Genomic DNA, 15,992 nt, shown 5'->3' on the forward strand with positions numbered 1-15,992 from the left:
GTCATAATTTAAACGGAGAGAGTAACAAACTTAAGAGTGGCACGGCAAGATATGCAAGCTACCAAAGATCATTTTTTTTTTTTTAAATTACGTGTCTCACACAACTGACACTAATTATATAAGATGTTATTTTGTCCCACCAAAAGCTGAATCCAAATTTTACACTTTTGAGTTCACAAATTTTGAATCCTTTTTTTTTCGTGAGACGAAAAAAAAAACTTGCATGGCCAATGTAAGTCGCACGAGACGCATAATAAAATTCTCCGGGTTTATCTGAGACTATAGTGGTTGTATGATTGTAGTTGTAGGGGTAAGGCCGTCAACCGGTTTGAACCAGACCGAACTGGTAACCGGTTAATAAACCGGCCGGTTTCCGGTTTAAAAACCGGAACCAGCCAACGGTTCCGGTTTACCGATTTTAAAATGGAAACCGGACCGGTCCGGTTCGAAACTGTCCAAAACTTTTTTTTTTTTTTATATAGTATTTATTAGTATATTGTAGGTATATTTACATATGTTATATAAGTTTATATATTTACTAACTAACAAAGAATACAACATATATATATATATATATATATATATATATATATATATATATATATATATATATATTAAGTTATATGCTTAAGTTATACTACATATATCTAAAATATACTAAGAATATACTTATATATAACAATATACTTAGGTTATATAACTTATACATATATATATATATATATATATATATATATATATATATATATATATATATATGTTTAAGTAATATGTATACTATATATAGTTATAAGTTATATATATATGTTTAAGTTATATGTATACTTATAACTTATATATTATAACTTAAGTTATTTATAGCTTAAGTTTTTTCAAAGTTTATAAATTTGTATTTTATAAATTAAGTATATTTATATTCTTAGTATATTTTAGTTATTTTTCAAGTATATAACTTTCTAATTTTTTATTTAAGTAGATGTATATTATAAGTATATTCTTAGTATATTTTAGGTATATTCCTAACTTAATATAAGTAAAAAGATGAACACAAGTAAATAGAAGAAAGCTCAATGAGCCATATATTTTATTCATTCTTGGATAACATTTATTTGCAAGTTGTAGTTTTTTTTTAACTTGCAAATAATACATGAGTTGCAAAGAAATAGTAGAATAATAAAATCACCAATTGTCAATCATTTGGTTAATTTCCCCCATATCATATTCGGCCATGGAGATATCTTCAAAGTCTTCCATTTGGTCCGCTCCACTTGCTATTAAATCTTCAATCTCTTCCTCTTCGCCTTCCACCGCTTCTAAGTTTTAATTGCGTCGCTCCGATCTAATCCAATCGCGAATGCACGCTAGTACTTGTAAGCTAAATCCGGATAATGAGTGTCTATGGTCTCTAATTTGTTGTCTTCCTTGACAAAATTCACTCTCCGAAGCCACGGTTGATATTTGAACCGTAAGGATATCTTGAGCCATTCTTGAAAGTATCGGATGACTTGCCTTGTATTTCTTCCACCATGCTGAGACGTCCAAATCGTCTAGTTCCTTGATATCCACATTTGGCTGCATCAAATAAAAGTGATATTCATCAAAGTTTGCATTATGAGAAGGAGTTGGATGTGAATGTAAAACTTTTAAATGCGACAAACCCAACAAGCCCTTTTTGCTACTTTGAGAAGTAGTAGGGCGTGGAGCAACGGGTGTAGCATTTTCTTCCAAATTAGAATAATGACTAAAAACTTTTCTAAACTCGGCATCAATCGCGAGCTCGGCGTCAGCTAAAGATGGTTCAACTTCCTCTTTAATTTCTAAAAAGGTATAAATTTGACCGATCAACGCTCTAGTATAAGACATTTTTAAACAAGGATTTAAAAGAGAACCCAATATAAATAAAGTTGGGATGGAAAAAAAATACTTCTTAAATTTTGTAGTCATATTAAATATAGCCGCTTGATAACCGTATTTATTTTTATACTCTTGTAAAACTCTAGCTATTTTCGCTAAGTAGGCTAAAATTTTGATTACCGTGGGATATAATTATCTAGAAAAAGCAAGAGTTGCATTATAAAAATTTTGTAAGAGTTCAACACATTTCTTAACATCTTCCCAATCCGTAATATTTAATCAATCATCATTATTAATATTATATTTTTTGTGAACTTGTTGTATGGGAATCCTATACTCATATGCTTGTTGTAACATAATGTAAGTGTAGTCCACCTAGTCTCAATTTCTACTTGAATTTTCCTAGGTCTAAGGCTATTTTCTACACAAGAATTCTTAAAATCTCTCAATTTTCCCTATTAACATTACAAAAAAGAAATGCAACCGCATTTCTAACTTTTTGAATAGAATCTTCAAAACACTTAAGACCATCTTTAACAATTAAGTTTAAAATGTGACAACTACATCTCACATGAAAAATATTTTTTAGCGGAGGGTTTAATTCCCTTTTTAAAAGACCAACCGCCTTTGTATTATTACAAGTATTATCTAAAGCAATACAAAGTGTTTTTCTATAAATGTTAAAAAATCTCATAATAGTAGACATTGAATCCGCTAAAAAATTTCCATCGTGACGACCTTTCCCTTCATCATATAAAAAAGCTATAATTCTTTTTTGCATAACCCAATTATCATCAACCCAATGACATGTAATAGCAAAAAAATCTAACTTGTTAAGACTAAGATCCAAATCAGTGGTAAGAGAAACATTGCAATTTAAAGAATTAAATACATGGCGCAAATAAAATCTATATTTTTTATATAAATCTATAACATCCGCTCTACAAGTACTTTTAGGAATTCCCTCAAATAACGGATTATAACAACGTTAAATGTAAGTAACAAACCCCAAACCCGAAGGAAAGGAAAATGGTAAACAATCATAAGCTACCATTTTAGCCATTTCTACACGCTCTTTTTTCTTGTCATACTTAAAATTTTTACCGGTTCGTGGGTCTATCGTCATTTGAATATCCCCCACATTTGAACCCGTTTGCTCTCCCCAAACATCCATATGTTTCTTTCTCATATGACTATTTAGTGTACCAGTTCCACCATCCTTACTAGTTCCTTGTCTAAAAGCAAATACTTGTCTACATATGTTACATTTAGCTGTTTGACTTTCCTTATCCTTAGTCATAAATTTCCAAATTTTAGCGGTTGGCTTACGAGTTCTAGGCGGTTTGTTTTGTGTATGTGATTGTGCAGGACCTGTATCTCTTATGGGATTTTCGGGGGCTTGTGTTTCATCATCATCATCATCATCATCATCATCAATTTCATTAAAAGTGTCGGTATAATAATGTTGCATTGCCTCATAATCCAAAAGTGGATTATTTCCACCAACATCAATACCTAAATTAGGTGTTTCTTCTACAAATCTTTCATCATTAAACCCACCCCTAACAATACCACTACTATCGGCACCACGTTTAAATCTCTTCGCCATTATTAAATAGAATTAATTTAAACCACACTCAAATAAATCACAAGAAAATAATTTGCAACAAATTAAATTGCGTAAATTAAATTGCGAAAAATAAAGATAGAGTTGGAACGAAGGTACCAAATTGCCGGATTAATTTCCAACAAAGTGAAGGCGGCTAGAATTGCAAATTCACCAAAGCTACTTCGGATTGTTGTAAAATCACCAACTCCACCAACAATATTATAATTGCAAAATTAATAATTGAAACTATAATAAGACTTTATAATATTTAATTGAGAGAAATTTAAAGTGATTAATTGTTGCAAAGTAACTATAATTGAGAGATTGAGAGAAAGAGAAAGTGAATTGGTGTGGATTAAAATGAAAATGAAGAGGGGTTTATATAGGGGTGGGGGATGAGTTAAAATGTTAAAAAAAAAATTGGGGGGTTGGGGGAGGGGGGGGGGGGCAAAATGGGGGTTTGGAACCGTTTGGCAACGATCATTTTTGCAAATGGACCATTGGCCAACGGTCCAGCCCACAATCCAATGGCTACATTTTTTTTTTAAAAATTCTGACCGGTTTAACCGATCCGATTTCGATTTAACCGGTTCCGGTCCCCAAAAAATCGAAATCAGACCAGTATATATTAAACGGTTGATCGGAATCGGTAAACCGATTTTACTGGTGGTTGACGGCTTATGCAGGGGTAATTGTCAATAGTAGTCGATAATTGTTAGTCACGCTAAGGTTGTTGGGACTAGATATATTGAGCCTGTTTGGATGTATTTTGGGTAAAAAAATTGTCAATAGTAGTCGATAATTGTTAGTCACAGTTAAGGTTGTCTTATGGGACTAGATATATTGTCTTGTCCTGTCCCTTCTCACTAACATCCCAATAACCTTTATCCCGCTAAGAAATCGTTCTCCCCGTTCCGTCCCGGTTACACTAGAAAAGTTATATTTGTATATTTTGAATTTGCAATGTTATCAATTTACGTTTGAAATTTATTTTATATTTGTGTTCATTTACTTAACTCACGCTATCATCTTTTTATAAATCCTAGTGCTTAAATATTTAAATTAATACAAATTTTTTAAAAAAATCTCACTAATACCCCCCATCCGTCCTGTCCCATCCCTCTAGTTAGTGGGACGGGACGAGCGGAGTTTCATCCCGCTAATGTCCCGGTCCCCTTATCCAATTAAGAAATAGTTTCATCCCATCCCCCAGAAAGTGTCGCCGTCGTTCTATGCCGTCCCGTTAGACCGCCTTAATTACAGTAATGATAGTATAAATTCACACTAATTAAAACGAAAAAAATACTCCTTCCATCCCAATTTATGAATATAGTTTGACTTGACATGAAATTTAAGAAAAAAAAATATTTTTTGAAACTTATGGTGCAAAATAAGCATAAATATTTATGTCGCTATAAATCATTTTATTAAGAGTAAAAAAAAAAATTTAAATTAAAAAAATTTAAATTAAATCATATCTAAGTATAAATTTTGTCATTCTTTTTGAATTTAAAAAAAAAAAAATGTATCACATGAAATAGGACAGAGAAAGTAACAAATAATAACTACAAAAAAAACGTACGAATGTCATGGCAAGAGACACAAGCTACCAAGGACCGTCTGAAACTACCGTAGCTCTGACACAAATTATGGCCTGTTGCTTATTTTCTTTGCTTTTTATGTCCAAACACCCTTAGCAAACCAGCCAAGCAGCACTAGAATAAATCCACCAAATCTGGGAGTGCAATTTTTGTCTCCAAAACTGCATCATCGTCTCTCTAATTGAGGCAACACCTGTCATCATACTTGCGAATTCGTGCTGCAGTTCAGCCTCTCAAATAGACATCACAAGAGTACAACTAAATTGCCTTTTCCTGGATATTTAGGCGTGCTATACGGATTAAATTAGCTCCACATTATAAGAGTGAGATTAATTTATGTTTTATCCTATATGGAAGGTGCCATAAAATAATTTTAAATTTGATGAGATAAGATGAGATATCTTAGAATTAAGTTTGAGCTTTATTGTATACTCTGTTTGGTAGAAGCTATAAATCTATCCCTTTTACCACACAAAACATACTACTAATTCACACTTAATCTTGGGATATCGTATCTTATCTTGCCCGCGTACGTACCAAACGACCCCTTATAGCTCACACACCATATGTGACAATTACCGAACAAAAATACAAGGGGAAAGACAGGGGTGGCTCAACGAAATCGGTGGCCTTTACCAAGCCTTTACGAGAGGCCTTAAATTTTTCTAATGAAATTTTATACACGTTTATTCAAATTCTTTCTTCATCTTTTTGTATAGATGGCATACAGACCATATTGCATGCATCTTGATTATTCACTTAATCACATGTTAGTTTCCATCGTTAGAGATATTTAATAACTATATTCATTAAAATTTTAATAAATATTGTATACGAAACATATATTAACAGTTAAGAAAATATTTTTATAAATTGTCAAATTTGAACAACCTTAATTTTATACCACTAATCGATGTCAAAAATAATTTCATACATTTAGAATAATTAAAGTCTATCTTGAAGTTAAAAAATGATTTAATCCACTATTTATAAGAAAAAATCAACTCTACTAGAGACTTCGTCTTTTCAAAATTATCAAAGTCTTCATCAATTTGTTTATTTTTATATATTTAATTGCATAACGTTTGTTATTCTCTAATTTATGTGAAGATATTTAGCGAAGAAGGGGCGAGAGTTTAAAAAGAGAGAGAGAAAGATTTTTTAAAACTCTATTTTAAAGAAAGCCAACTAAGAATTGTCCTTTCAATCCAATACTTTTAGAGAGAACCAAGATGGATAATGAAAACTTTTGTAACTATGAATCATTTCATCAAGGTAATATGAAAAGTTTAAAATTAGATTTTTATTAAATATGAAAAAATATTTCATTTTTAAACTGACCAAAAAGAAAAGAATGTTACATAAATATGGACGAAAAGAGTATAAACTTTGAATTATTTATTTCAATAACCTCTATCACATTTCAAAAAGATAATATAAATTCTAACTCCTTTTACTCATAATTAGTAATAATTTTTGGGGCCTTCAATTTTGGTGGGGCGGGGGGGGGGGGGGGGGGGTTGTCCTAAAGCAATTGCTTTATTAGTTTCCCCCTACTTCTTTGTAAAGACTTGTATATCAACAACATACTCAGCGTAATCCCATAAATGAATCTGATAAGGGATAAATGTAGGCAAACTTCTATCTTTTTTGGATAGACAGGTTATTTCCGAAAGACTTTGTTTATCGTCTCCATTATTTACGTCGAATCATACTTTTGAGTGCTGTTTGTCCATAAATTTTCTTACATACAAATGAAATAATTTTTGAAATATTCTCTGTTTGATTATTATCTATAGGCTTACTGCTTCAACGTATCAAACCTTAAAATACTAAATTTGAAGTCTAAGATTATATTTTAAATTTTTTACTAATTTCTTAAACTTCGGTCACGAAACCTCCATTTATATTTTCATGTCCAAATAATTAAAAAAATGCTCAAAGACAACTCCGATATCAAAATGCTCTTTTTCAATTTAAGTTTAAATATTAATTTTTAAATATCAACTAATTAATGTCCAAATACCTATAAAAGAATTTTCAAATTACGTGAATTGATTAAAACCATGCTTCGATAATAGAAGTATTATCTAAAAACATGTTACGTATATCTTTTGAATTATTCTTAAACATGTTACGTATATCTTTTGAATTGTAATATAAACAGAATAAAATTTTGGCAGAACTCGCCTACTTCAACTAAGCATGAAAGCATACATGCTCTTAACCACCAACTTTACGCGCCATTACTGTTGCAAAATGCATAGAACATCATCTCTGTGTTTATAGGTAAGGCTAAAATCTCCATACTCTCTATCCTCTCTCGACCTCCAAACCCCGTACTCTCTATCCTCTCTCGACCTCCAAACCCCACCTGGTAGGATTCTCCGGACCTCCATACCAGGTCTCTAGACCTCCAAACCCCACCTGGTAGGATTATACTGAGTTTGTTTGTTGTTGCAGAAGCAGATGAAGAATTTCTTCAGATAAATATACTCCATAATTTAGATCAAAGCTATTGTTTCCGGGTGGGTGTGTTTTTGAGGATAAGGACATATGGAAGCCTTTTTCCAGTATTCAAGAAATATAGCTTTGAGCTTAATTACCAATTCCATCAATTTTTTTTTTTTTTACATTAAAAAAGAACACCACTCCTGCAACTACAACCATACCAAGAGAGGAACAAAAAAAAACAGCATCCAACATTCTCCCAGTAAATCAGAGCATATTTAACAAATATGAAGCTTGAAAGACGAGAACAATTAACGGTAATAATAGAAATATATACCAAATATTATAAATGTACATACATACAAACAATACATTAGAAGGATTACAATTCTTCAAAAATATCAAAACATCACTTAGATCCCCATCTTCACTTGGCCATTTTTGGCTAAATATTTATAAAATAATATTAAAAATCCTTCTGGCTGCCTAAAATTCCTTCCTCAAAGAGAGATCCTAATCTTCATTTTCCCTTTACAACCAAACATAATTTACCATATCTGCTACCACTAAATTCTTACTCTCTCTATACATATATACACACATACATAAAATATCCTTCGATTTATCGCTTCCACAACAGATTAGTATATGATTAAGTACCCAAAAATCTGAAGTTAATTAAGCAAGCAAAAATAGAGGAAGCAAAAAAAGGCCCACCATTACTGAAGCTGCAATCAACATAATCATATGATTCTTGATTTTTTTACTGGATCAGATCCGAAACCCAACCAACATCCGGGTTTGACCCACCTGAATTCGGGTTCATTTTCGGATCCGGGTCAACCCCATCAAGTGGATTCTCCTTGCTCAACTTCTCAAACATTTTAACCCTTAAACCCCTCCCTGATTCAACTCTCTCCATAACAGGTTCCTCTTCCCACAAATCGAAACATCTGTTCCTGGGTCGGGTCGGATCCCCAATAGGAGTTGCAGGCAAGCTCATAAAACCGGGTCGGGTCACGACCCGCCTAGGCGACCCGAGTCTTGGAGAACCCATTTGTACACCATTCCATGATGAATTAGGCATGGAATTCAGCCTGTTTAGCTGCAATTGACGTAGCGAAGCCATTACCTCGTTCACTGAGTTCGAGTTCGAACCCAGTGAACGACTCAACGAGTTCGCTGTCATCGGAGACACAGGCTCCGATGGCGGCGAACTCGACTCAGGTGATGAAACAAAATGCGAAGTTTGTGCATACGGAAACGGGTCGGGACCCGAACCCGGACTCAGTACCCGGAGCTGTTCGGGTGAGTGAGCAAAGAAACAAACCCTCCTCTTACAGCTGCCACCATCCTTACAAGGCTGTGTCCTGTAACGACAGGGGTGCAACCAGCACTCGAACACACCATGAGCAAACTCGCAACCATCGCCTCTGTTACAATTACCTTTACGAAAATCAGGACATGCAGTACCTGAATAGTGATACTTACGTGGGTCTCTTCTTCTAGCTTTCTCACCAGGATGAACAAAGGGACATTCAGTCCAATCGTGTGACCTGCCACGTGCACATTTCTTGACTTTAAACTCATACATCCTGAAATTATCACATGCATACACGTCCACTGGAAGTTCAATATCATCAAATTCATCAACATGAAACATAGAATAATTATCTTCTTGATCAGTGAAGTTGTTGAAGTTAGGGGTAGAATTGGAATTTGTACTGGGGCTTAACATGAAGTGCATGTTATTAGCCGTTTGATCATGATCTGTGTATGACCAAGGTGGAACATCAACCGTTGGATTAAGGAGACTTCTTTTTCCGATCATTGTATTAGTGGAAGGTGATGTTTGAAGTTCAGGCGGTGATGATCAGTTTGTATATAAAGGTGTTTAAAAGTGGAGTCTAACCATGGTTAAGTAACTAAGGTTGGTTAGTTATACAAACTATGAGCTAGAGATTTCGATGTTCCACTGCTGTTAAAATAATGAGAGTTGTTAAAGTTACGTGGCTAGTAAATTATTGCAACAAATAAGTTGTACTATTTCGTAGCAGAGCTGGTTCAATCGAGCTTAATAGTTTTAATTAAGTTCTTATATATTGTTATAACCATTATTTGAAACATATAATAAAATATGAAAAATCGATTTTGAAGGAAATTTAATTATTATAATGAAATGTTATTATTGGAAATGAGACAATGAGCCTGACTGTATGTAGAAAAAAAAAAAACTACTATCATAACCCAGTTACCAACAACTTATATCACAATCCTCAATTTAAAATCACCTAAAATTTAAATCTTGATTCTGTAATTGGACTTGCATTACTACCATCAAAGGCTATAACGGATAATAAATGCTGCTTAATCGTTAATCATAAATGTCGATTTATAGTAATAAAGACACTTTAATAGAAAATCTTTCAAAGTGCGACTTTTTGAAAGCGAATTCAAGCACAAAATTTAAAATGAGCAGCGACAAAGCTAGCGTGTACGTTACGGATTTGAAGGTATTACCTCTGGTCCAAATCCTATTTTTATCTAAACGAATTCATTGAAAAGCTAATATTATAAAATAACTAAAATTTCAATTGCATAAACTTTAAATTTCTTCGCCTTATAAAAACTAGTACCTAATGGATGAATGAAAAGAAAAGGGAAACTGAATTTTGGAAAAGGACACGTGTTGTGATAAAGATATTGTTATTGGTGTGTTTTGATGTGACTGGGCTGTGATAGAGTTTTATGACCGACATAGTGAGTTAAGTATGTGGAATTTACATTTGACGACTCTAGAGTTCCCAAGGCGGCGGAGAGATTTTTTCGTAGACCTGAGGGGTTTAAAGGGGGATAGTAATTAATGGGCCGGGAATTGTGTGACCAGATTTGACATTTTGTGTCGAAAAGATTGGACATTTTTGGCCTTTTCTAATGAAATTTTTGAGACGCTTATTGCAAAGTTCTTGTCATTATTTCTACTTTAATGATGGTAAAATTCTAAAATTGACCAAGAAAATGGAAATAGCACTATTAAACAATCACACGAGTAGAAATACACCTCCATTCGTTTCGCGTGACAATATTTAGTTTTTGTTCGTTTAGAAAAACGAATAATAGCACCAACATGAGTTGAGGGGATGTGATCCCTTCCTCCTTAACTAGAGATATCAAATTCGAATCACTGAAATGAATCACTGTTGAAAGTGCCGCATCAGAACCGGGCTCTGCAGTGCGTAATCCGCATGCGGATTACGGACACTGGGAAAGAAAAAAAAAATAAGCTAGTAAAATTTGATAATAATTTAACTAAATTTTTTTATTCTACTCTTCAAAAAATTATCGATGACTTCACAAATGTCTATCATTTGTTTTGGACCAATAACCCAAAAAAAATATCTAGTATAATTTCGCACGTGGTATTTGGAGAGGATAGGATATTCGTAGACTTTACCCTACCTTTGTGAGGTAAATAGGATTGTTTTGGATCATACATTTTAAAATATTTTCTTTATTAAATTTTGTGCTCAACCAAAAAACCATTATATAAATTGAGTCGAAGGAGTAAGTTTTTAGTTCTACCACTTTTAGTTTACCCTTGATGATACTCCCTTCCAGATGCGAATCTAGGATTTTTTGAATATGGGTTCACCACAAAAAAAAAAAAAAAAAAAAGTGTGTTTAGTGAGAATTGTTCCCTAACCCTCTTAGTAAATAACTCAACCTTCAACCAAGTGCACCATTTAACCTTCTTGTAGTATGTGTTCCGCAAGCAGGTAATATTATACCAATTATAAAAAATATATACATTAAATACCTGGTTTTACGGAGAGACCATGTGTTCACTTGTCCCAAGTTTAATAGCTAAATTCGCCGCTGCTCCCTTCATTGAAATATCATAAAATATTTAAGACTATAAAATTCAAAGTCAATTTCAATATGATAACATGCCTTTTAGCTTTAAATCACAAAATTTTTAAGTTTTCATTTCTTTCTTAAACTTCTCATCCAATTAAACGGAGACAAATAACATGAAACCAAAGAAGAACTATATTTTTGTATAAACCTTTAAATTGCTTATTTTACTTTTAATTACATGCTTCTATAATTTCTTAGTCTGCATCAAGAATATTTTCTTAAATTTGGTGTTCAATTAAATATTGACATAAATTATTTTATTCTTTTTCATTCATTAGAGATGTGAAAGGTTAGTGCATACTTTCTATAAACTAAGAACAAGGCAGAAAAAGACTTCCATGTTACCATGTAAACAAAACCCAATGAAGTGAAGTAGAAGATTGTATGCTATAGGCATTGGGGGAGGCGGGCGTGGGCGTGGGGGGGTTACTTATATTTAACAAAGTACTTCTATTTAACTAAATACCAATAAACAAAGTACTTCTGTTTAACCTTTTGTCTACATTCGTGCCAACCTAAAGCCATATATTATTGAGCTAGAAGATATAAATACCTCCCTAAAGTCCCAAATTATTTGGCTATGCTAATAATAAAACGAAGACATTTGATATGAAGGGGAATAAATTGGATGGATAAGACTGGACACGTAGAGTTGAATTCATTTGTTGGCATTGAAGAAGCACATGCCCTTCCATATCTTACTTTGCAGAGTATCCAAAACTAAATCTTCACCCACTTTCAACCTTTTCCTTTATAACAATCGTGTTCGGAATAATTTGAATTTTTTTCGACTGTTTTGCTATATATGGGGGGTGACAAAACTAACCTAATGCGCCCAAATTGAAGAGATTAACACTATATTCATTTAGTAACTTAGTTTATTTTGATTCTCTTCATTACCGTATTTTTTTTCGTTCATAGCTATTTTGATTTGATGCATTTGAACTGAAGGTCTTTCGAGAACAACATCTCTATCTCCAAGAGATAGGTTAAGATCTACGTACACTATATCTCCGGACCTTAATTATAAAATTACACTGGGCATGTCGTTGTAGTTTATTTCGATCCTCTCAATTTTGGTCATCTAAATTTAAATTGATTTTGACTAAATAGGTAATCCATAATCACGCATGAGATGTTTGTTGAATTTTTTTTACTTTTTTAATATGTTATATATGATATAATTAATAAAAATAGAAAAGGTTTTATTAGTTGTGTTTGATAATTGAACAAACTTTAGAAAAACAAATAAAAAAATTAAAATTTAATGGAAATTGGACGATGACTCAATATTTAGCACATTTTAACTCAACCCCTTTCGATTTAATATTCAAATTTGCACATGCTTCATTAATCACCGGCAACACCATGTGGTACTAGACTGCTATCAACTTTCACTTTCTTTATGAAGGACAGATGGTTGATCAAATCAGTATCCTTCGTACGTTCGATTCCTATCCAAGCGCCTTTCTAGATTACTATAGTTTACTGAGCTAACAGTTCTACTCATGTCTCACCATATGGGGCGCTTTAATTTTGACAAACAAATTCAAAATTTTTAATTTAATAAGTACGAAATGCTATGAAAAATAATAAAGTATCCTTTCATGATAATAATTTGTATAATATATAAAAAGAAAAGACATCATTTGACTCTTGAATTTGGCATGAAAATTCAATTTGGCAACTAAACTTAACTTGTATTTATTTACCCTCTTTAACAACTTTCATCTTAATTAAATACAACCTCAAATGCTGACGTAGCAAAAAAAATTAAGAGTAAAAAAAAAAAAATTAAGAGAGTGAAAAATATAAAAAGGTGAGCCCGCTGATATATATATTAATATATAATTAAAAAATAAAATAAAAATAATATATAATTAAAAAATAAAATTAAAATGCACCCCCACCCCCACGCGCTCCTCTCCCCCACAGCCTCGGCCCTCTTCTTTACCAAAAACCCCTCCCCCACCACCTTCATCTTCTTCACAACCCCCACCCTACGCCACGCCCTGCCCCAACCACCTTCGTCCTCCTTCTTCTTCTTCACAAATTCCTTTTTCTTTCTATATTCTCATCATTCTTTTCTTACCATTTTCACCATTTTTTGGTTTCTTGATTTTGATTTTTGTTTTCTTTCAAAAATAAAGTTATGGAATAATGATTATGGAAGAAATGGGGTTGCTAATAATAATAATAATAATAATAGCCAACAATAACAACCAAAATAACCAATTTGGACGAATTTGAGAAGGAATGGGATGAAATTTGGTGGGGTGATGATGGTGGTGGGTGTGGGTTAAAGATGTGGGTGTTGTTCTTATGGGTGGTTATGGTAGGATGAGAAGAAAGAAGAAGAAAGAGAAAAATAAAAAATGAAGGGTTGGTAATTTTTAACATGGCAATGACGTGGTGAGGATGATGAACTGAGCTATGTTCAATCATGGCGGCGTCTGCGGCGGTGGCGACAGCGGGGGGTTGAGGAGAAAGAAGAAGAAGAAAGAGAAAAGGGGGAAAGAAGAAGAAAGAGAAAAAATAATAAAAGAAAAACAAAAAATGAAGGGTTAGTAATTTTTGACGTGGCAACGATGTGACAATGACGTGGCGCGAGTGTAATACACCTCCCATTGTGAGAGTGGTATTATTTTTTCAGGATGGTAAATAATTGAAATGAAAGTTGTTAAGGGAGGTAAATAAATACAAGTTAAGTTTAGTTGTCAAACTGAGTTTTCGTGCCAAGTTCAAAGGTCAAATGATGTCTTTTCTCTAATATAAACATATATCTTCTTAACTTTGGATTAGAGGAACAGATGTTAGTTAAACGAAACAACGTGCAGGTTACATTACACATTAGGACTTTATCACCATTCTTATTATGCAAAAAATTAGGACAAATAATTTGTTTGTAACATTTTTTAAGTAAGTGTATAAATAAATAAAAAAGATAATCTATAATATCCGTAACCGTGAAAGAGGTTACAAATTAAGCAAGTGTAATCCGGGATGAAGCTAGCATGCAAATATGTACATATAGAACATTTCAAAATCCATAAACTTCGAAGTTCTGAATATGTTTTGAAATGTAACTCGAGTGAAATTGTATTCAAGTTTTCTCCTCGTTTGTTTTCTGATCAATAATGCATTCGTAGATCTGCCCATGTTGTCCTTCTCTTTCTTTCTTATTTTTTATTCTGAATTAATATGCTGATAGATTTAGATTACAGTGCCTATAACCAACTTAATGAAAAGTGCTTTTATCAGAAATTTTATATGTAGATTCGATTCCGGATCATCTGATTAAGAGTGAAGAAATTACTTAGATCCCACCACATCCCTAGTGAGAAGTGTTTGTTGTGTTAACTATGCACTTCTGTCGACGACATTTTTTTTTTTTTTTTGAATAAATGGCTACACACCTGTCCTTGTCACTTGGCACAAGAGTTCACAAGTGTCCGCATCCTGTTAGGAGGATTTTCTAGCCCACGGCCCACGCCATTAAAGTGTATAATAAAGTCTCCTACTTCACATAACAAACCAATGAACTTTACATATATGACCTTCAAAAGAAAATAAACGAAATAAGAAGGGAAAAGGGTCAAATATGCCCCTCAGCTTTATTTTATTAATTAGCTTTATTCTCTGTTAGTGAAAATGAATAAATATATCCCTACCGTCAACAAAGTTACAACTGTACCCCTATTTAAATGGAAAATCCCACATTAAATTAAATTATTCGATTTTAAGAAAATTACTCAATTCCTTCCACGACCAACCCCTCCCCGACCCAACCCTGATTTAATCTTCTTCTCCAAGAAGAATGTTCAAAAAATTTGAGTCAATCTCCTTCAATTCTCAATCAAATGAGCTCAAATTTGATATGCAACTTTCTCGAACAATCTATGTTTGAAATGACAGTTAAAGAAAGAGTTGTTTGACTCCCTAAACAGATCAATACTTAAATAAATTGGGAGTGAGGAAGTAATAGTGTTATCAAAAGTAGAAAAGATGGGACCTTGAAGAGGGGAGAGAATGAGGGAATTCTAGAATAGTAAATATTGACCCTTTGAATTAACAACATTGATAAAAATTGGAGCGATAAAAAACGACTCAATTGATCTAATTTGATTCCGACATTGATATTATCAAACCTAATTAATTTGATATTTTTTAAGAAAAAAATTGACCTACATCAAACATTGAACATTCTTCTTTCCACACTTCCTCTTTATCCGTGACTCGAATCCTGAACTTATCGGTCGTGGGTGGATAGAGACTTGTGTGGCAATTGTCAAAGTCAAAAGAAATATTGCGTGGGGTTAAGATCACGTGATCCTCGGCCACGAGTTATGTTTAAGGCAATGCCACTATAGCAGGGAACACTTTTTGGTCTTTTGGGGTATACACACCAACCGGACAAATAACCAAAATCTCATTTCGTACGACTCTTGAGATTATTTTGTACTATATTCTTACACGTGTATATTGTCCATCCTCCTTGACTATTTTGAACCTCCAACTAGTTTTGTTTTTGTAAACAGAAAATGTATTATTCCGTCCTT

The 15,992-nt window shown here is 33.0% G+C and overlaps 1 protein-coding gene across 1 annotated transcript; it reads right to left on the reverse strand.

The window, feature by feature from the left end:
* Positions 1–7,836: 7,836 nt before the first annotated feature.
* LOC132030945 (zinc finger CCCH domain-containing protein 20-like) lies at positions 7,837–9,381 on the reverse strand. The gene has a single exon (XM_059420750.1). It carries the CDS (start codon positions 9,344–9,346, stop codon positions 8,279–8,281), a length of 1,068 nt encoding a protein of 355 aa, XP_059276733.1. The 5' UTR covers positions 9,347–9,381; the 3' UTR covers positions 7,837–8,278.
* Between the last annotated feature and the right edge of the window lie 6,611 nt (positions 9,382–15,992).

This window comes from Lycium ferocissimum, chromosome 9 (genome assembly GCF_029784015.1).
Source record: "Lycium ferocissimum isolate CSIRO_LF1 chromosome 9, AGI_CSIRO_Lferr_CH_V1, whole genome shotgun sequence".
Lineage (NCBI taxonomy): Eukaryota > Viridiplantae > Streptophyta > Magnoliopsida > Solanales > Solanaceae > Lycium > Lycium ferocissimum.